The sequence below is a fragment of the Pseudopipra pipra genome, chromosome 3 (assembly GCF_036250125.1).
Source record: "Pseudopipra pipra isolate bDixPip1 chromosome 3, bDixPip1.hap1, whole genome shotgun sequence".
NCBI lineage: Eukaryota > Metazoa > Chordata > Aves > Passeriformes > Pipridae > Pseudopipra > Pseudopipra pipra.
This window is the reverse complement of record NC_087551.1, coordinates 47,044,174-47,067,074: the sequence shown is the minus strand read 5'-3', so window position 1 is coordinate 47,067,074 and position 22,901 is coordinate 47,044,174. Positions and strand designations below refer to the sequence as shown.

Below are 22,901 nucleotides of genomic sequence, written 5' to 3'. Positions count from 1 at the left end.
CTACAATCATACTGTCAAATAGATGGCTTAATAAGTGGCCTGAATGTCATCATACCTCCTAGAATAACTCTTCATGGGAAACAAAAAACATGGATTTTTTTTTTTTTTAGAACAGTTTTGCAGGCAAATAATTTTTCTTTTCAATTGGGAAAGAAGGAACAAAACACTGCAGTACTAATGCCTGTACTTAAATCCAGGGAGGACTCTTGAAACTCATAAACTTGATCATATGCAACTTGGCCTTATTTGGCTCAAGGAAAGAAGAAATTAATTCTAGATAGAATACTCTGAACTACAGAATAAAGGTGAAGAACAAAACAGGACAATTTAAATTGGAACAGTCTGGAAAGCAGACTGCCAATTTTCCAGTGGCTGTTTCTTCATCCACTGTTTCTGAAGCTGAAGTTTATTCATTGGCAGCCTTCCTGGAGCTCATACCTGTGTACCTTGGGCACAGGACACAGTTGCCTTTATCCTCTCACCTAACACAGGATACTCAGCTGGTAGCTGTAGACATCATTAAGCTGTTTGTTCATTGAGAGAGTCCTAACTGTTCTGGAAAAAGCAGGATGTTGCTCTGCGCTCTCAATATGTTAAGATGCCAAGTGACATCCACTTCATATTAGAGTCATACTGTAAATAAGGAGTGCTAGTCCTTGAGATCAGCAAGATACCTAAGTGTGTGCCAACCTGCCTGATAATGCATGTCTTCTAAACTGTAGAATTCGGCTTGTAATGCCAGAATCTTGCATTACAGGGAAACTCATTATGAAAATAACCAGATATACTATCAAAAGACTTTTTGCTTAAATATATTTGGAAGTTGTAAGTGCTTTCTACGATAGCATTTTTGCATGCATGAGAATGTGTTTTATTGGGGAACGCTACGGAATACATTTCTATTTCCTGACATTTGCTAATAACAAAGAAGTAATTGAGACTAATCAGTGTTAATGCTGGCTATTAGAAGTCACAGACTAAATAACCACATTATGCCATACACACAATAGCCAACACTATTATAGAAAGACATTTAGAACTTAGACTAAAAAAAGTCTGTATACTTTCTAATGAGTGTCTAATGAGGGATAGTTAATGCTGAATCAAAAAGTGTGTAACTTCATAATTATATAACATAAACATATTTCATTGTGACAAACTGGTAAAATATTTCACAGAAATCTACATACTGCAGGGACCAGAACAGTGAGGGCATAAGAACAGCAACTGTTGACTGACCAGGCTGAAGTTGGAAGAGGGACAGGAGAGAATGAAACCATCTGCCAAGGCAAGCCTGGGCAATGAGGGCCCAGGGAAAAGAGGCAACATCAGCTCCAGAGCTTAGTGCAGGAATTTTTAAGAGCAAACTCTATTGAAGTGAGTCAAAGAGCCTCCAGTATAAATGCAGTAAAATCACCTTAATCTATATTTAGCTCTTGCATTTAGTTATCTACTTAAAAGAATAAGAGTACTTGTTAGCTTACTAAAAATTGAACTCATGTTTTGTCTTTATGGGCCTGAGGATTGAAGTCTGAAGAATATTTCCTTTTTTGATTGCTGTCTTTCTTCTATTGATTTAAAAAGGGAACGAGCACTGAAGAGTAGTTATTTAGGAAGTTAGATTTTAATATCATATAGGAAGATTAGGGAAGTTAGATTTTAATATCATATAAAGAAAGGAAGTTAGATTTTAATATCATATAAAGAAATGCTTTCCATAAATTAATATCAAAATAAAATACTTCATTTATTTTTAATTAGCAGATCACTCTTAAAATAGAGATCACTTCAAACAGAAGTGTCTGAAATAAGCAGATTTTTACTGTGACCTCCTTAAGAAATGTTGCAGCATGGGATTTCTTTTTTTTTTTTTTTTTTTTTGGTCTATATTTAACAAAATAAAAAGAATCTGAATTGGATCACAGAAAGGAGCATAAATATCAGTTATCTTCCATCTTCCCTATCACTCTCAGGCTTAGTATTGTCTTTCCACCATATCCTGAGCTTTGGCATTTTGCTCTAAGATTCAAATTTTGATAATACTGCCTGAGCATTTAACTACTCACAAAAAAGTCTACCAAATATGCTAATAGCAAGTCAAATTCCCACATGATTTCTTTTTACTTAAGCTTCCAAGACTTTATAGTTTTGTTTCAACCATTTCAAAAGCGAGACAAGCAAACAAAACAACACTTCCTAATACTGGAAGAAGACTATTCTGTCTGCATGTGTCAGCAGTGGGTATGTTACTTATTAAATTCCATTGATTTTAAATCACATACAAATATAAATTAATATCTAAGTATGTGTTTCTCTTCCTGATATGCTTAACTGCCCAAGTGTGGCAGCAGGATTGAAAAAATAAGACATTTTTTTCTTTCTGCAGAGAAATACCCAATGGAGACAATACCAGATGTGTTCGGTGACTGCGTGATATTTATAAAAACCCCAAATATTTTCAGAAAGAATAAGAAGGACTTTTCAGCTATTATCAAAAAGACATTTTAATATTTTGACAGGAAGGTCCCTGTTTCCTAACCTGAAGAGAAATAGCAAAGTTGTCACAAGGAATGACATGCCTTTATCCGAGAAAATGACACACAGAGAAAACCTATGGTATGTACATTGCCACAGAACACAACATCACAATAACTCTCACAGTTATATCATGATGATTTTATAGGTTCTTCAAAGGCTTCCTAGAGTATGCATGTTCTTCCTGTTTCCTTTTGTCAATGACTTGAGCTAAAAAAGTCATTCAACACTTTCAACATAGGCAGAAGTAAAATAGATACTGTAAATTATGCAGGTATTCTGCCAAGGTGAAGTTAAGGTAATATTTGTTTGACATTAACAAGTTCAATGAAATAGTAACTAACTGAAAAGTAATACATCCCGTGCTGAAAATGAAGAAGGGAAGTTGTATGAGCAAGTGAAAAGGTTCTTTGTGTGGAGGGTGGTTGGATTATGGAAAAAGTGACTGAGGCCAGCAATTTAGCTGACATTTATTAGTTCAAGAAAGAGTTAGCAACAAACATGTAGCAACATACCATATATTTGTTTCTTTGTAAGGAAGATACACTGATCTCATATTCCATTAATTTCCCTATTTTCTGGACTAGTCTTTTCCCAGCATTTACCAAGAGCCATAGTGGGTTCTTATGCATTAGAAATTTGAAGCAAAGCATGCTAAAATATTATTAGCCCTCTAGTTGGCTAAAATAACGCTTTTTACATCCAGAAACTGGCAACTAATTTGGAGTCTTATTTGGAAAAAAAATGACCTTTCAAGCTAAATAAGCACACATTTTCCTCAGCTTAATTCTATTTAAAGGTATTTAAAATTCATTAAATTAAAATTTATTTTTAATTTTATGCTTGTAGTTAGGAGGCAAAATATAGTATAAGCTATTAATTTGCATTGCAAAGACAGCTATTCTATCAATCAAAATGGGATAAATCAGGGCATGGTTTGAGGGTTTTTTCCCCCCTCCGCACACGTAGCGACAATTATCTCCATAAGGTATATCTCTTAGTGTTTCCTAGGTTCTCCAGAGCAGGGAAAGGAGATGCCACCATGACATGATAATTTTCTGTGGCTGTTTTGGTATGATAGAAACATGAGCTGATTGATGTCTCAGGTGTTAGGCACTTAGAATTCAAGATATTTCTAAATTATTCTGTTTCTGGATGTGCTTATTTTGAACAACTGCTGTTCTGTTAAAATCATATTTCAAAGAAATATTTGACCAAATATAGCTATTCCCAGATTAATTCCATGTTGCTTATGTCTGGAGAATACAGAGATTTTGTTCATTTGGTGCTCAGTTAAGTGGCAAACCTTAAAATAAGACAGGGTATTATATTCTACAGCTTGATTCCATGTCTTCTTGTCTTGAAAACTGTTAGCAATTGAAAACCAGCATAAAAGGGAAGGATGGGGAAATGATTACTTCCAATTTCAAGCAATGCAATTCCTACCTAAAAGCTTTGGGTTTTTCTGCTCACCTAGAATTTGAACACCATTAGCTTCTGAAACACGAAAAGAAATTGAAATGACTAAGCTTGATATTATTAAAACCTGTAATACATAAAAAGCCCTAAAATAAAACCAGAATATTTTACTAATAACAATATGAATCATCCCACTTGAACCACAAGTTTAGCCATTTTGGAAAGCATTTTGTCAACACTGGTGCAGATGCCCAAGATATTAAAAATTTGAAAAATATATAAGAGATGCAGTTAAGATGGATACTTACCGTAATTAAAAACACCAGTAGAAATTAATAACTTGCAATCAAAGTTCCCTCCTAGATCTTTCTGATACTTACAACAGGGCAAACAAAACCATGGCTTTGGGTCTAACTTTCTGCTGGGAGTTAGAAAGACTAGAAAGTCACATGTGTGTATATATATAAACTGTACATTCAACACATGCAGTCTATATAGGACATAAAAACTCCTCGTGGTTATGAAATTTCATAAATTGCCCTAAAACTTAACACAAATGAACTACACACTATAATGCTCAGAAAATTATATATGCTCTCTGGACACATACATACATAATTTTGAAAGCATGGCATCCTCTAAAGAAATCTATAAAGGGTTACCACCTTTAATAGTTATATGAAATCAATCACATCTGCAGTTACAATCAAATCACTATCATATAATGATATGTCAATGTATTTTCTGTATCACGTTGCAATAAGATATTTTCAGTGAGTTTTCTTATTGTACAAGTAGTAAAGCCACAGTTATTTCTCTATGGAAATCTTTCATGTTCATGGGTCAGGGCAGATAGGAAATACAGAATGGAGCTAAGCAGAATCAGTTATAAACTAAGGCAGTCCAAATGTAACTTTGAATTCGGGGGGGTTTTTTGCAATGGCAAGAAAAAGTTTTTTTGGCTTTTTAAAACCAATTTCAAGTAATTCTATCTTTCAGATTTATGTTAAGTTTCACAAATGCTTATCACAGAATCACAGAATTGTTAGGGTTGGAAGGGACCTCTGGATATCATCTAGTCCAACCCCCCTGCCAAGGCAGGGCCACATTATGGACACCTTAATGTTTGCAATCATCATTAACATATGTCCTTGCTTTCCAGTTTTATTGTTTTCAAACCAACAGCTGAAAATTAACTAGGAGTGAGCTTTATCTGTTATTCACTGACATAATACATGACAAAATACCCATCTTCCTACGGAACTGAAAAGGAAGACTGCTGTAGCCAGGAGGGAAAAACATAATACCTCGCCTCTTCCACAAACATTCAGTTTAAAACGCTGACATTGCTTAACATGCAGCATTTGACTCACCTTACATAAAAGCATAACAAATTGCAGAAGAAGATGTAAAGTACAGAACAAACAAAAACATCAAAGCCCACACATCTAAATAGAAGTTTGATAAAAAAAAGAATGCAAGTTTGATTCATACTCATTCAGTCCCAGGATAGGAAGTCTCCAAAACACCGGCCCATGAAACCTCTGATCATCAATCTGAGCTCCACATTGGAGGAAATCTTGACTACAGCAAACACAATTGAGAACAACAACAACAAAAAAGTTTGAATGAGAAGTGAATAAGCAGGGTGTCCAGAAGGAGTACTTTTTCTTACATAGTCAATGTACCTTGACTACACAAGAAAGAACCAGAAAGAACCCCTCACACAGTCTATATAACAATAGACTAAAACTTCAAAAGCAGCAATATTGGCAGATTGCACTGTAAGTCATTTGGACTCATAGCAGCAGGTTGTAGCACCTTGTGCAGCTCAAAATCAGCAGTCCACATTCCAGGATGAAAGGCTGGAAATTAATTAGCACACTCTGATAAAATCAAATCACATGGATGTAAATTACTGTTACAATGAAAAATGATCACAGATTAATTAGTATAAATATAAATGAACGTCACAGGCTTTTTTCTGACTCATGCAGGAAGCTTCTAGACTAACAAATAAGTTGTGTCTCTAAACACCATTATCCTCAAGAAAACGGAAGTAGTCCCTTCCAAAACAGCATAAAGTTACAGAACTATAAGGATTACTGAGTTATAGGGACATTAAAAAACATATTTCAGCCTCCTCTCTGTAGTCTAAGAAGTCAGGACATGACACAGAATTCTTCAACAAGACCTCGCATGCTCTCTCTGGTATGCACCTTTTAAAAAAGACATTGGCATGCTGACATTTCAAAAAGGATCAAGAGAAGCTACCACAAAGAGATTTCAAAGTGGGCAATGGCAAAACAAGGCTCCAAAGCAAACCTCATCGTTGTCTCATTTTAGGAGAGGTTATTTCTCTCTCAAATACTCTTTTTTCTAAACTCTAATATAACTTCTCTCATGTAAGCAGCACTAGAAACCCCAGTGTTGACTAATAGTCTCCAGTACAGTGCAACGTTAAACCTGCGGATACTGTGAACTAGTGAATATCCTGCAGGATATGTTCTCTGCTGCTAGAAAAATTCAATTTTTAATTTTAACTATAAATACACAATACATCACACTAAATTACCTTACAATGGAAATAGCATGTTCCTAATGCAGTGAAACAATGGAACATATGAAAGTTTCCATAAATGTGAACAAAGCGAACTCTCTCTCCAGTTCTGTATTTCTTTTATTTATTGATAGCAATTTTTTCAATATTTTCTATACCCCACAGGGGCCTTGGAAAGTCAATCCGTCTTTATAATAGAAAAATAACACTTCTGAGAGATTTGAATTATGTCAGGAGATAAGTAATTCACAGATTGCTTTATGACTGACACATATACAACCAGAGACACAAGGAGATTAAATCCTGTGGCTACTTGAGGCATGAACCCATTCTGTGTCAGACTTCCTCCATTTGTTTCTGGAGACTGACGCCATGCAGTGCTCTCCTTCAGGGAAACAGGAGAGAGCTTTCATTTGCATTCACTTAAACAGATGAGATCAGCAATGAATTCCATTGGAAATGGACACTTGTGGTGATCCTGCTTTTTTTACCTCTACAGTGATAAAGGATGGCATTTACAGAATGGTCCTCGGAAAAGCAAGTGCAAAATCAATGCAGGAATATAGTGTAGGAACTAATACTGTTACGTGCTACTGCATCCAGTTTCACCACTCTTCTGAAATCAGAATTAGAACTCGTAGCTCTAATTCATAATAAGGTTAAATGCCTACTTGGCTGAATAGTATTTATTTGACCAGCATTTCTGGTTGAAAATATACCCCACCAAATCAATGGTTACCGGTTCACCTACCCAAATCTTGTTTCCAGTAATGTATTTAGAATTGCAAGCACTTCTGCACTACATAATTTTTCAATTGCCTTGTTGGATTATGGGATAACATTTCCAGTATCTGCCTTCAATAAAAATGGTAATAAATATTGAGTAGGCTGAGCAAGTTTAATATTTTGTTTCAATTTATTGTTGTAGGTAATGCATTCACGGCATAGCTCAAGTCAGGTAAATGAGCTGAAGTATTTCCTAAATTGGTTTCCCAGACAATAGACTTGCATGGATTACTGCTCTTCAGTTTGGGATTTTTTTTAAATTTTTTTTTTAAATGTACTGAAAAAATTTCTAGTCTTTTTAACTTTTAAAAAATATTAACATTTTGTGACGTAGAAGTCTTTAATCTTATCTGATGGCAGTCTTAAAGAATCACTTGATTCTGATGACCCACTAAGTGGCTCTACCACTGAAGGTAAATTTCTGTAATGTAATCACATCTCTTTTGAAGGTGATAACATGTTCTTCTCTGCTATTTTAGGTGTCAAACCTTGAATGCAGTTCTTTATATTGTCCACAAGTAGCCTTACATCACAAATTGTATTAACACACTGAAAATTTCCTATTCCCCCATTTATTGTTCTGGGTTTTTTTAAAAATATGGGCTTACCAGTGCTTGCTGTCAATTCATACACTTTTGCAATTCAATTCCTTGTGTTTTCTTGCTCTTGCAGTTATCTATAATATATCTCAACCTTCACTTTATCTCTTGCCTATTTCCTGACTGGTAGGACAACCTCAGATACTTCATGAACCCTGCCATATAATCATTTAGTACATGCCATATAATTAAGCATAATTCTCTCTGTCAAACCCTTCAAATCTACCTGAAACCTTTTTATCTGAAATTCCAACAATACTTCAAGACTTCTGATTCTCAGTCTGGAAATGTCTAGATCAGCATGGCATACATTTCCACAAGTATCCTCTCTTCCATTTGTTATTGTTCTGTGTTGTTGTACCACTTCCTCAGTTCCTGTATTTGTCATAGTGACAGCAAAAAAAAAAATAATAAAATTATTTTTAGAAAACTAACACAAGTTTCAACTACCACTTGGTGACCAGAACAAAAATTACACCAATATTACAAAGCTGAGCATCTTAGCACATTCAGAAGAAAGGCACTAGAGTTTTCGCTATTCATAAAGGAGAAGGGAACACTTCTGTAAATAATAAGGTTTCCAATGGTCATTTTAATTTATTTACTGTCATTTATGGTCATTGAAAAATTTTTGCCATAAAATTCTGACAGTAGAAACATTAAGATGCTTTAAAATTGGATTGATTCTTCCTTTCCTGAAGCTCTGACACGTTAAATTACATGTGCTTAAACTGTAGTAATAAACACACTGCTGTAAGATAAACAGTAAACAAAGACCCCAAATCACTATCTAGGGTAATGAAAATAAGGCAGGAATAAAGGTTATGTGATATTGGTTAAAGAGGAAAGCAGCTACTATTGTCTTTATTTAAACACACTCGCACACATTTATTTGTTTTGTACGCACAGTTTGCTGCATATCTGAAAGATATAAATGAATAGATTGCTATGTTAAAGATGGCAAGGTAATACAGTAAAAATATTTTTATAGGATAATGTGAGATGAGCTATATAAGAAAAAAATCATGAAGTCAGAGCTCCGGTATATCACGCATACCAAATATACGACAATAAAACTTTTATATGTTTCCATCATAATGTTTTATGTCAAATAGTTAAGAGGGGAAAACTGTATTAGAAATGTTTTTGAAGTTTAAAAATGTTTCATTATTTTTATCTATTTTTGTATTTATTCTACCATAAAACTAGCAACTGGGTTTTTTTCAGTCTTTTCATGAGAAGTGTAACCAAAAAAATTGCCAACATTTATACATCTTTTCAAAATTACCTAAAATAATTACCTAAAAATTACCTTTTATACATTGTCACACATATATAGACAAACTGATAGAAAGACATGCATGAAGTCCAATATCTCACAAGAGGACCTGGCTGTTCTCATGCCAGGAACACAGCTGTCTGAGATGAGATAGATTTCCCACAAGGCCTCCTCCACTACCTGTAGCTACTCCACTGTCCTGTAGCTCTACAGCCTCCTGCAGATCTGACAGCTTCTTAGTTAGACACAAGGAGATCAGCAAACAAGGAGGTCAACAGATAGCACAGAAGCACATCACCCAGTAAGAGACAGAAATCATAGGCAGAAGGAAATGTTCACTCTTTGGCAGGTAGAGCAGATCTGCAAGGCACCTTAGTTTTGTCATTCGCTCCCCCCATTATTTCTTGGGCTGGGAAAGGGAAAGATTAGAAAGAACTATTAGTTTCCTCAGTTGGTTTAACACTGCAATGCACAACAGATGTTGAATGGGAACGGGATTTCAAAGAACTGGAATTGATTGGAAAAAGCAGGAAACGTGGCTTGAACTGTGGGAAACTAATAATAAGAAAAGCAGTACAAGTGAAGAAAACACTGATCAATTCATCCAGGAACAGCACTGAAAACAGGACTCAGCAGAAACAGGAATCACATCCGTACCTCTATGGATGGGAGGTATATAATTTTGCACTGGCTAAGAAGCTTCCCCAGGACAGTAAGGACTGTGTATGTGCAAGAGAAAAGGGAGAGAGAAGGAGAAGGCGACAATAAGTGAGAGGCAAAATGAGCATGAGAGAATGAGAGGGAGAATACTGGCTCCTGGAAAGTCAATGGCTTCATTTTCACTAAATCAATGGAGCCAATGTTTTACGTGGAAAAATGAAATAACAACCTGCTCTGTATATGAGGAAAGTGATTCATTTGTGGAACAGGTACTTTCACTGCTTTATTTAGTCTAAATGAGGAGAGCAAATTGTATTGCTCCATTGTTCTCTTTATTACTGATTTTTTTTTTTAAACACTTTACATTCATTTCTCCAACGGGCTTTTAGAGTTCATAAGAAAGCTTCTAGGAATTGTAAATTCGTCGAGGATTGCTCCAAGGATACATAAGAAATTATATAACTACTTTTGCTTCAACTTCTTTCCCTTTAAGCCTGTATTGGTGTTAGGCCTTTGCTGTCATAGTGCAACAACTGTGTTCTTTTAATTTATTCTCCCCATCTCCCCATCCCCTCCCCCATCAAAACTATGCCTTACAGGGATAATTCTGCCTCTCCTGGAGTAACGAGTATTTTCATTTATGATGAAAACTGCAACCAGATATGAAGCGCCTAAGTTTCCCTCCCATATTTTCAACTACAGTGAGTGAGAAAGCTTGAAAAATAAAAATAAAAGAAGAAACCCCAGAACAGTTTATTAAATGGCTGTGTGACCTTGATAATTACCAATATAAACATATTACAGATGAGATTTCAGACAATCAGAGTTGTAAGTAAGCAGATTTAAGTAAGTAAAAATAAGACTAAAGCAAAGAAATTATTCCAAGGAACTTCATTCCACCTTTTTACTGAGGAGGTATATCTGGTATGCCATTTGCTATTTAAAATATATTTCCAACACTGAAGTTTACAGTTTTATTATCCTGACACAACATTCTCAATGTTAAAAATAACCCCCAGATGCTCTGTCCCAATTTCCCATTTCTTAATCCAGTATCTTCAGTATGTATAGTGTGAATTAAATCCTAATATTTTAGTTATGAATTAGGAAATACAAAGTGTCTATGGATCCTTCCTTATAAATGTACTCTACCAGAAGAGTAAATACTATATTTTTCTTTTGAAGAAAAAGAAGGAAGAAGGAAGGAAATGTCCCTACTACCCCTGACCTTCTGCTTATTCAATGATAGTTTTTGGTAACAGTGTTCAGTAGGCTAAACATTTTTTCACCAAAGCAATTTAGAAAGGTGACGAATGAAAGATGTTGACTGACCTTTCTCCTACTGTCACTATTTACAGATTCATAAAATTTAGTACTGACTGCCACCACTTGAACAACTGCAGCTTTTTAAAGTTTTTTTTTCTTGCACATTTTCTCTCCTGCAACCTAAAGAAGGATCCAAATCATAAAATGGACAAAACTGTAAACACATGAATTGGGTTATACTCATGATCAGGGAGAATGATTTAAAAAGTGCCTGCCTAATGCAAGCATGTAGATAGAAAACAAAAGCCCATCTAATATTAGTGCAATTTTCAAGATAATTTCATTCTGAAACACTTGCCAGAGGAGTTTCTTATCAACTTACCGTATTTCGTGCAAATAGTATTGCAATTTCTCTATCAGTCCGACACAAAGCAATGGCTCTTTCAAAAATGGATTTTGTAAAATTCACTTAATGAACTCAATGTAGGGAATTTTAACTGCTTAAGAGAAATGAAGTTTTAAAAAAAAAATCATCTGCTGCCTGAACATATTCTCACATATAAGAAATTAATAACAGACATAGAGGGAATAGAAACTCATAAGACTCCCAACTTACTGAAACTGTTAGCAAAGGGGAAAACAAAAGAAACTCATATTTAGAAATTAGGAAATTAATCTAAAAGGGCAGCACAGGTCATTCAGAAATATTATGAGTCAGTAAGATTCCTCTAAGAATATTGGCACCAGAAACCCTATGCCAGGGAACCATGAACCAGACTGAGCAGACAAGACAGAATTCATCTAGATGCCAAAACCCAGATATATGGAGAAATTAAATACAAAGTACAGACTGCACACTGCAGAAAATTTGCCACACTTCCTCCTCAATCATTAGCTGGCCAACTAAAACACACTAAGAAATGTCAGAAGAACAGAAAAGGAACCAGCAAACTTCAAGGCCATAATAGAATCTGCAGCCTGCTCAAACATGGCCCATTCACATTTTGCAGTTATTAAACTACTTGAAGATAATTTACCCCTCATTTAGCTATAGTTAAATATTTTTTGTAGCATAAAAAAATGTAGCATAAAAAGAATAGAAAAGGAAAGCATTTAAAGTCAGAATGGAAATGTGTTATCAGGCTTGAAGGACAAATCTATTAATGCATTTAGCTCTTGATCTGCCAACATATACCCTTTTCAAGAGATATGGAAAATCTGTAGACCTGAGCTAGCCCTGACTTAATATAACACTAAATATGGCTACACAGTACTTTCCCCATTTATTATGGGCATATAATACCATGAGGCCCATCACAAGTCTTGAAAAAAATTTTTTCAACAGCTCTCTATTGTCACAGTGAGTCTGCAGCCATCAAAAGAAAGAAGAGTGGGAGGCACTGTTAGCCTCTCATTTAGCCAAGTCCACGTTAGCTGGCACCACAAACGTGGCATCTCTAGATTCCTCTGTTACTATAATATATCTAAGAATTGTTCAGCTAGCTTTTCCTATTTTGAAGAAGTATAAAACACATCTCTTCCAGCTTTAAAAAGAAGAAAAGATCCACAGGTCGATCAAATATTGACCAAAAATACTGATTCACATGCACACAAATAAAATCATTTTCTCTCTTTGGATTTCACATGCGATGATTGATTCAGTCAGTACGTCTGTAAGCAAATCTCTACAAATAGCATTTAAGTATGCAAATGTTGGCTCAACTATATTCCGTAACCCACAAAACTGCTGAACATCAAAGTTGTTCCTGTGAGTGATTTGGTATCCCGTATATAAAACTGTAGATTGTAACACGAGGCAGTACTTGTGTTTGTCAAAAGACCCAATCCAATCTTACTGCTCGATGGTTTATAACTAAACATCGGGGGTTTTTTGCTGGTTAGGGACACATTTTGCACTGTGTCACCTGGTTTCTTCTTTGAACCTTCAGTAAAATGAACCAGGGAAATATAAGAACTGCTGGAAGCTCTGCTGTACTGAGCTGTGCTTAGAGTAAGAAAGTTGCCACACATTTAAGTATACAAGGTCCTTCTTTGATGAAATGCAATGTGGCATTGTTCAAATACCTCTTCCTGCTAAAAAACAGCACCATTGCTCCTTACCACTTCTCTTCCTTTCTCCGTATAGATGATTATCTATGCTGCTACTCCAGTTGTGCCATTCCTTTTTACTTGTTTTCAGTTAAGCTTGTGAGCTCACAAATCAGTGTTCAACAATAAGTTCTAGTCATGTTTGTTTGTTTCTTGAATGTATGTATAAATTATTTTAGGCAAGCACCTATATGGATGGATGCAGTTACATGCAAATTCACGTGAAACCTATGCTCCAAACCTTGAGCCTATGCTGCAGTCAAATTCCAGCTAACATTGACTCAGAAGCTGTCTCAGTGGAGCACTGCCCTAAAGCTAACAAGTCCTTGTACTAATCATGTTTAGTCTTTCTCTGTTTTAAAGAACAGTTTTTTCTAGATTTACTTCATAGAGGACACACTGTAATGGTACAAGACTGGGAAATAGAAGACTTAATTCTATCCCTGTTTTGCTATTGACTATGGACAAACTAAGCAACTGATTCCCATCACATCATTTGTCTGCTTTACTCATTTACACTGTAAGCTCTGCAGGGCAGGGAATCTCTCTTGCAAACTGTTTGCGAAGAGCTTCCTCACACAAAGGGATTTTGAGTTCTTCAAGAAATGGGAAGTCTGTACTAATGTAACACTGCTGCTATCACCAGTAGTAAATTTCAAATTGTTTGCATTGAGCAAAACTGTGTAATAATACATATTACCTACTTGGCTTTCAGAAGCTTTGCTAACTAATTTTGCCATTCTTGGAGGCAATGACAATTTTGTAAGCAGTCACCCCCTGTTAGGACACTTCAATGTTCCTGATATGTAGATACCTCCTGTTTATTCTGTTGGTGACTCTGTTATGGTTCTGTTCTACTTTCACTATTATTGCCCCAAGAAGATCTTACCACTATTCTCCCATACTCATGACAGCCTTCTGAAAGGATTTCTATTTTTTGGTCTGTATTAATGAATTACTTCCACTCATTCTAAAGTGAACTGTAATCAGTAGGGAGCTCTTCATCATTGAAATGTTTAGCACCCTTAAAATTACACCATTTGCTACACTTTTAGGAAGCAGCTTATTGCTCTAATTCCTTCTTATGTGATTCAAATTTGCAGGTTCCATTCTTCATCCAATCATTACCAATATTTCCTTAACACGGCTCTAATTTTATGACGTGTGCCTTAGTCATTAGCTTAGATACTGATCTCCTCTGTGCACAGTTGAATCGGTGTCTAATCTTCCTCTCTTTTTTCAAGGACAAAATACTTATCTGCAGTACCAAATTAAATGTCTCCCCACATATTTCACTTCTATCCTTCCTACAATATTTTATTGTTGTTCTTGATATCAAATTACTTTTTTAAGATCTCAGCTTGGCACTTTCGTTCTTATAATAATTTCTCTTTAATTTCTGTCCATTCCAAAGCTTCATTTCTTTTTCACAAGTTTCAGCTACCAGGAAAGATTTTTCCGTCTCTCCAAACAGGAAAACAAACACAGCTTTCACATTCTCAGTTATGTTTTGTATCAGCTATCTGAGATACTGAAGTAGCTGTCAAGCCAAATCTAGTTGTTGTGTGAGCTGTGAAACCAGTAAAGTTTGCTATCCTGGAGTATTTCCTATATCCCTGCCCCATACTTATGCAATTATTGCAGCTTTTCCCAGGTCCTCTATAATCTCATTATCTGTAATACCACCAGTTCTCCTTCCTGACCTCCTGACCCAAGTATTTTGGGTAAAAAAACTTCAAAAGTAATTTAAGAAAAACAGAAGTACAAAATGGTCCTAATAGAAAGTCTATGTTATCATATAACAAAATAACTTTAAAGCATCAGTTGAGTACAAACTAATATTATATTTTTCATGTTCTGATGCAAATCCATAGGTCTAGAAAACAAGTACTAGTTAATTTGCTCATATGTGATATTAACTCTGAAATTATAGATGCAACATAAATGCCAGCAGTTAGTATTTCACTAGTACCCAAGCTTTATTAGCATTCAGCTTCTTATGCAAAAAAACCAAATAGCCTGCCATAGGAACCCAAACACCTCAAATACTCAGCTCATCTGTTTGTGCCGACAAATTTCAAAAATAAATTTACATACACTAATATACAACAGAAAAAAATGCAAACATGGAAGCAAAGTAGAATACACCTAATCAAATATCAAGAATAAGAATGTAGTTGATACACTGCCAATGATATTAATCATTGCAATATTTAAGAAACCTAAACACAGAAGTATGGATTACACCACCTGAAACAGCTTTTGAACTTCCTATCTGCTTTAGAAGGCAAGAGTCAAAGCAATAATGTCTACATCCAGTTTACTAAATAACAGAAAGTCTTGACTACACATGGTAATTCTGACATTCCAATGAAATTAAGCAATCAGCAGGTCTGTATATCTGGAACACAATTTTTAATTTACCCTGGCTACAGACTGTATGTTGTAGCCCACAACAAACATGGCTGCAAGTGTCAAACTGGGTTGAAAATCTGTGTTTCATGCTGATATAAAATGGTAGTAATACCAACATCTACGGCTTCCCAGGAAAAGCCAAGTGATTCAGAAGCTTCTGATAGAACAACACAGACCCCCAAATCTAGCAACTGGCAACTGACAACTTCTACAATTCACATGATTTTTTAATTTTATTCTTACACTGTCGTGTATGTGTTTTCACATATAAGTGAAGCACACCGATGTATATGCCATGCATGCATGCATCAACACTTTCACAGCTGATGCACTGGAGACTGACAATTCACATTTCTATACCTTTGTGTGCTGAAACTCTCTTCACAAAACAATAAATATCCTACCTAAGGAGAAACAGTGATTGGTCATCAATACACCAGAGACTTTCTGTACCCAGGCTTAGCAGCCATTCTAAGTACAGTAATACATCTGAAGTATGAGTGCCAATTAATCTGAATAGTTCTGCCAGTGAGGGATCTCTTATACAATCACCTGCACTACTACAGATTGCATCTGCAGCTCTTTGATACCACTGCAGAAGGACAGTAATTTCATTAAATCAGTATTTGCACTCAGTTGAAAGGCCAGTAGGTTTCCCCAAGTTCCCCAATTGTCTTAAATGTGTGATCTTATGCTAAACCCTGCCTATGAGAGTGAACTGCCAAATGCACATACAGGATAAACAAAAATATTTATAAAGTAAGTGCGGCTGCACTGGTGGAGATAGCAAAGAGCAAGTTGAACCTGTCTTTCAATGCTTACTACTGCTCACCACAGATGAACAGCTCTTTCCATTTACTGAAGAGAACAGTTCCCTAACTTTCAGAAGCTGAATTTAAGACACCTACTTAAGCTGCTTTTCTGTGCTCTCTGCTCCTCTTTCAGCTTTACTCGTTTATGAGTTCAGTGGTTTGGAATACACTTCTGTGGGCTTTCTGATCTGGAACCACCCCTCCAGCAGCACACACCTGTGCAGACACAGCAGCACATGGAGCAGCAGCAGCCCTGTAGCTATCCTCCAGGGGTCACAATTGGGTTACAAATTCTATCAAATGTGATGACTGTGCAGCTTGATTTAGAGCAATTTATTCACATCCTTCTTCATTAAGATTCAAATGGAATAAGTAAGATAGAAATTGAACAGACACAGAAATTGTGCATGGTTTGCTTCTGTAGTCAGTAAACATTTATTCACTAGGCACAGCTCTCTCTCGTGCTCTCTCTCTCATATTCTCTCTCTTTCCCTACCCTTCCTGCTTGCTGTTTTAATGCATAATTAAGAAGGTCAGAATTAATGAAGCAGTGTGGAGTAAAGTTCAAGGAATCCCCAGGCACTATTTATTCTATTAGATCTCAGGCATGAACATCAGATTGGCAGCATTAGAGGCAGAGGCAGTGTAGCTGGCAGCAGTCCAGGAGAGAACCTACCAAGGGATTCTTACCTGCAGTGTCAAGTCATTGCTGAGCTCCCTCCCTGCAAAAATCACCCGCAGCTGGTCGGCTGGAACTCCCTGTCGCTGGGCAACTGCCTCCTTCAGCTGGAGGATGCTGGCATCCGAACCAACCTCCACCGGGAAGCCATGGCTGGAGTTGAACCTGACAAACACTGAACAAGAGCAAAAGAGCTTTTTAAGTGAGAATTTCTCATGATGTGTTTGTACTAGAGTGACTACGAGAGGCTTACTTTTCAATTTCAGGAAGCATGTACTATTTTCAGAGAAAAGCTATTAATACTCCCTCATAGCATTTTTAAACTCATCACAGAATAGTTAGTGATCACTAAATAAAAAACATTAGTTTCCCCTTGGCAGTATTAGCAATTACAGAGAACATTTAGAATCAGAAGAAATCCCACTAGGCAGCTGCCTAAGTAGCTGCTAACTGGCACAAAAGATTTTCAGTTCAGTCCTAACCTTTGCAGCACACGTGCTTCCTGTGCCCCTCGTGCTCCTCCCCAACGCATATATCAAATAAATGCAGGAAACTGAGGTATGCTCTAGAGCCAAAATATATTAAATTATACAAGGGAAAACAATTCCTTGTTACAAGGCAAAGCACAGTCATATAAACTGGTTTCCCACTGATATAATTCTACAAAAGTAATGATGGAGAGAAAATCAAATGCTAGAAGACATCAGAATCACAGAATTCTGTGTTTGGGAGTGTTGTATTACAGCACGGTCTTTTCAGAGTTCACTAAAATATCTGCAGTACATAATTCCTGTCAGCATCCACCTTCAGTGCAGAAAATCACTACTGCACCAGTCATATCATTTTTAGAGCTGCAGCAACTGGTTTATACATCCAGAGAAGCCCAGCAAACAAACTCATAAGCTTCCTGCCATTCAGCTGGCAGAACTGTTTTTCATAAGGAGTCTGAATGTGCTCACTGAGCCCATGGTCAGGGGAATGACTACAAGAACTATGAAACAGGAAAAAGCCTCATTACATCCATATCAGTCATGGAGATTGTACGAACAGTAGACACGTCCCCAGTGGAATGCTTCGACCAACACCTTCACAGGCAGGAAGCAAAGGAATTAGCAAAACACGATACAAAACAAAAAAACCATTTATATCAATTAGATAGTGGGTACCTGTCACCTAAACTGCTTGGGTATTGATTGCAACAACCAGTCTTTTTAAAGATTTATTTCTGCAGTGTTTTAGCTGAAGATGTTAATCCTTTGCATTTTTTGTTGACTGATAGAACCATAAGCTCAAAAGTATTTATTCAGTTTAAAGAAATGACCATTTTTAAAACTGAAAATTGGAATTCTATGATTTTTCAAAGATATAGTCTGCCTGACAACTCCAAAGGTGTCAGATACTTTAAGAACATTTACTATGGCAGAGAATGCTGCCACTGTTTTGCTCAGCAGCCAGTGTTGCAGGTATTTGCAATTTCATGTTTTCAGTTCCGATCTGGCTAATCTTTAAGGGATAAGGCCAGATACTAATACAATTTAACACATCATTTTAAGTTTTGCACTTGAAAGCATCCCCTTAATGTACTAAAATACAAGGTAAGATTGCACAGTGCAGTGTCAGGCAGGTGCCCTGCCACTGTGTTATGCAGCCTCCTGTAGCACATCTTGGTTTAATTTCTACTTAGAGGTGTTATGGGAATAATTGAAGTGTGCAAGGTGTATATTCAGACTGCTCAGAAAAATCAGCAAAATTTGAATTTTATTTTGATTGTTGTTTGGAGAGCAAAAGAGGATGTATATGGCAAAAAATAGTTACAGCTAATGGGAACTGAACAGTTCCCATCTTTCCAGGAACACTCATAATGCTCCACTGTAAATAACATTATCTGGGCCAATAGCAAAATAGACAGTTAAATCGAGGGGGGAAATACTTTTTTAATATGCTATGCTCTGACTATCTCACTATGTTAATATATATATATATGTTGTTAATACATGTATGTAGATTACGCTCACATACACACATAAAATGCACACATGTGCATCTCCAAGAGTCCTTCCTAACTAATACATAATCCTCTTTCTCCCTAGTCTTACAAAAGCCAGTGTTATTCATTGTGGAAATGAAAAAAAAAAAAAAAACAAAACAAAACCAAAACTCCAACAAAATCAGCAGGTGCATTGACTCTGCAAATCACATCTAAGAGGAAAGTGCTTGATAAAAGAAGCATAAAAAAGCATAATTTAAATTAATTAAAAAGCAGTACTTGTTTTTTAAGACAGTATAAATCCAACACACTTACTGGAAGCTTAAGTCAAATCTGACATCAAAAATCCCAGCACCTCCTCTCAAATAAATTTATTTTTATTCACTTACAACAGGTATAATCCCCATTGTCTATGAGGTATCAGAAGTTTACTATCACAATTCTTACCACATGCAACCATTGAAATGAGTATGAATGCAACATTTTGTACTCCAGAGCACAGAAGAGCACAGAAGACTGAAGAATGCTAGAAAAATGCCAGAAAAAATGCTAGAATGCCGAAATTTGTTTGCTGGAAAGTTCTAATACGCAGATGTTTTGCTCCTAAGCACTTTTATTCTATTATATAGTCTGCAATCCACCAACTCTTTTTAATGTAAAATAACAGAAGAGAACTTTGCTTACTTGCACAGAGCACAAAAAGATTAAATACAAAAAATTCAGTCTGTGGAATAAAACCAGAATTTCATTAATATAGGATTTCAAGCTGTCTTTTTAGGAAAAGTAGATTTCTTTTCTTTTTGCCATTTCACCTCAAAAATTAAACAATATTCTTAGCAACACACGTTATTCAAGAGATCACAGGTGAAGTTATGAAGACATTTGAGACCTCTCTAAAGGGAGGATTTGAAAAGGTTTCGAATTTAAAGTTTCGTCTGCTAGAATTTAAATAAATATTTAAATAAATATTGGCTTAACAAGAGATCAGAGAATTTACCTGAGGTCTAAACTGCTGATGGAAATCCAAAATAAATAAACAGAGTTACTCAGATACAAGTACATGGGGCAGGTGTGTAGAGGAGCTGCAGAACTGCAAGTGAAGGCTGGAAGAAAGCTCGGGGGATGGCACCCCTGTCAGGATCTCAATAGGCCACATTTCAGAGCCCTGGATTCAGCAGCCTTTCTTCTTTGGCAAGCCATATGAAAAGTGCCAAAGATTTAATCCCTATTGTTATCCAACAGGTTTTCCGGTTCTGAACAGAGAAGATAAATATAAAATGTTGGAGAAGCTTAGGCCTTGCTTGTGAACAAACTGTGAAGGCACAGTCCTGATATACAGAATCAAAGCAAGTGAACTGTGCCAAGAATGAAAACAAGTTGTAGATGTCTTTACATTGCTACATGCAAAACACAAATTTCCTTTTTAGTTTTGACATAAAATAGCCAAGTTGTTTTCTTCCTAAACTAATGAATCACACACACAAAAAAGCTATAACATACAACATATAGTCTGTGGCAAAAGAATGCACATATTTAAACTTTAAGATCTTATTGCCTAAGATCTAATTCTCCATTCTTCCTATAGACAAAACAAAGAATGTTACCAAAGTTTAACCCAAAGACGGTGTGAAATATATGAAACTTCTTCTATTTTTAAAAGCCCCTTCCCTCCTGAGGTGAGATAAAAAGACCTTTGAAATGTATTTTCCTAAGAACGGGGGGAAAAAAAAGTCTTGTGACAGTGTCTGTGGTGATCAGATCCTTTGACTCAGCATGGGACTTGAGAATACAACTCTTCTCGGGTCAAAAACCTACATCTAGACTATTTCACACTTGAAAGTATCATCCTTTCCTTTTCAGTATTAAATTTGTCTCATAAACTGTGATTAATAATTTATCCAGTACAGCTGACCAATTTAGTACCAATTAAAGACAGGAAAATGCACAGAAAGGAGAAGGTAGAAATCCAGAGAACATAAAATTCTTGCCCCTCTGGTAAAGTATTGTGGAACTGTTCTGGAAGTCCTTCTGTTACCACACAACTGTGCATCACCTCTCAAGGCACAGGCTGAAGGCAGTTGTTCCAAGTACTTTTTTTATTTCAGTAAATAAAATAAAACCATATAAAACATATTTTTTGGATCCCTGGGGCTCTTCCATCTTCAATCACACAAGATATTGTTCTAGTATTTTAATCTTTAGATTTAATTAGCTTTAGATGCATTTGTAGACACTATAAACTACCAGTGAATATCAGTTGCTGCCCAAATTTCTACAACCTAAATTGTAGACATGCAACTGTAGGACATATGCAGTGTGAGAAACTAGCAGCAGAACACAAGATAATGGGATGGCACTACATCTTGCTCCACAACTTTTTATTGTTATTTTCTTCTTTTCAGTGTGCCAAGGGAACTGAAAAATGGGAAAGAAGTAAAGCAAAAGACTAAAGAGGAACAAAAATCAGAAAAAGATGAGTTGGGGAGACTCTGAGAGATGAGGTCAGGAGTGGAAAGGAATAGCTCAGAATTGTATTAACTTGTAATTGGTTTGTATTACGCAGCCAGTCAGCACATGTTAATGAAAGTCCAATCAAAGGGTTAAACAACTTTTGCGAAGTTCTTCGAACTTTGCCTTTCCACAGCAACTTAAGCAGCCTGGAACTGGTACAGTCCTTTTCTTCACAGATCTGTGTATCTAAGTTTTGCACTGGAATAGGAGACCTTCCCAACACCTTTTGCTCCCCAGAGCACTGGAGAGCAGGTTGGTTCAGTCAGCTCCACTTTAATTTCTACCCTACTTCCACTACATCAAGTCCCACTTTGGAGGCTGTCACTATCACAAAGTTCTGGCCAACTGGCTTGCTTAATTTTTTCCTGACATAAATACGTGATAAAATCTCATCATCAATAGACTAACCAGTCCCATAGCAATTCATGTATCCTTTTCATCAATTAGCAAAAATATCCTCAGCTCCCTCCAAGAAAACTCTTTAACAGATGTCATTTCTTCAAAAAGTTGCCAAATTCCAACAAATTGGAGCCAAGTTGAGATAGCAGGATCCTGAGTCTTGATGCCCTTGCACTGAACATCCTGCCAACAACTCTCTTCTTCTTTAAAGAGGGAAATCCAATTACAGAACCTCTGCTGTCTACAGAAGGAGTGAGATAGTGTCTCAGAGACAAATGATTTCACACATTTCAGCCTGTATGGCTGAAAATCAACAGCTTGAACACTACCTCAAGATGAGTGGGTTGTCATTGCAGATATCGATGCGCTGGTATGACATTTTCCGGGCAAAATGCCCTGCTGTATATTTTGCACCAAATCCCGACTGACAGGTATATGCAATGAAGTTAACCATGACTTAATGAGTTACCACTCACTGCTGAGCCATAATAACTGGAAGCATTAGACCTCCTTGATCATTGCATTTGTGAAATAAAATTAATGCACATTAATGTAAGCCAACTTCACAGCCGCAGCAGAAAAAGAGCCTACACAGGCAATAAGTGGCAACTCATTAAGCCAGAGTAATTTGGTTGCTTCTGATCATTTGTAAATTACCTTCACCTAACGAATGATTTTATGATGTAGTCACACATAAAGAGCAATGTAGTAATCTAACATAAACAATGTCTATAAAACCCCATCCTTGGTGAGGTTATTTCTCTCCTTTAGCAAGGAATAAACTCTCTCCGGGAAAAATCTTTAGTGATAGCTAATACCAAATGAATATCATAAAAAAATGTTCCTTGATCATTAACTCAGATTTCAAGATTGAGATTTCTGATG

General features: G+C 36.2%; 1 protein-coding gene across 3 annotated transcripts in view; it reads right to left on the bottom strand.

Moving 5' to 3' along the window:
- PRKN (parkin RBR E3 ubiquitin protein ligase) overlaps positions 1-22,901 on the bottom strand; it is a 782,243-nt gene that overhangs the window by 565,053 nt on the left and 194,289 nt on the right. For all 3 annotated transcript variants that reach the window (XM_064648967.1, XM_064648968.1, XM_064648969.1), the window contains one exon: positions 17,131-17,294. In XM_064648967.1, the coding sequence (XP_064505037.1) occupies positions 17,131-17,294 (164 nt within the window). The remainder of the gene's footprint in view (positions 1-17,130; positions 17,295-22,901) is intronic.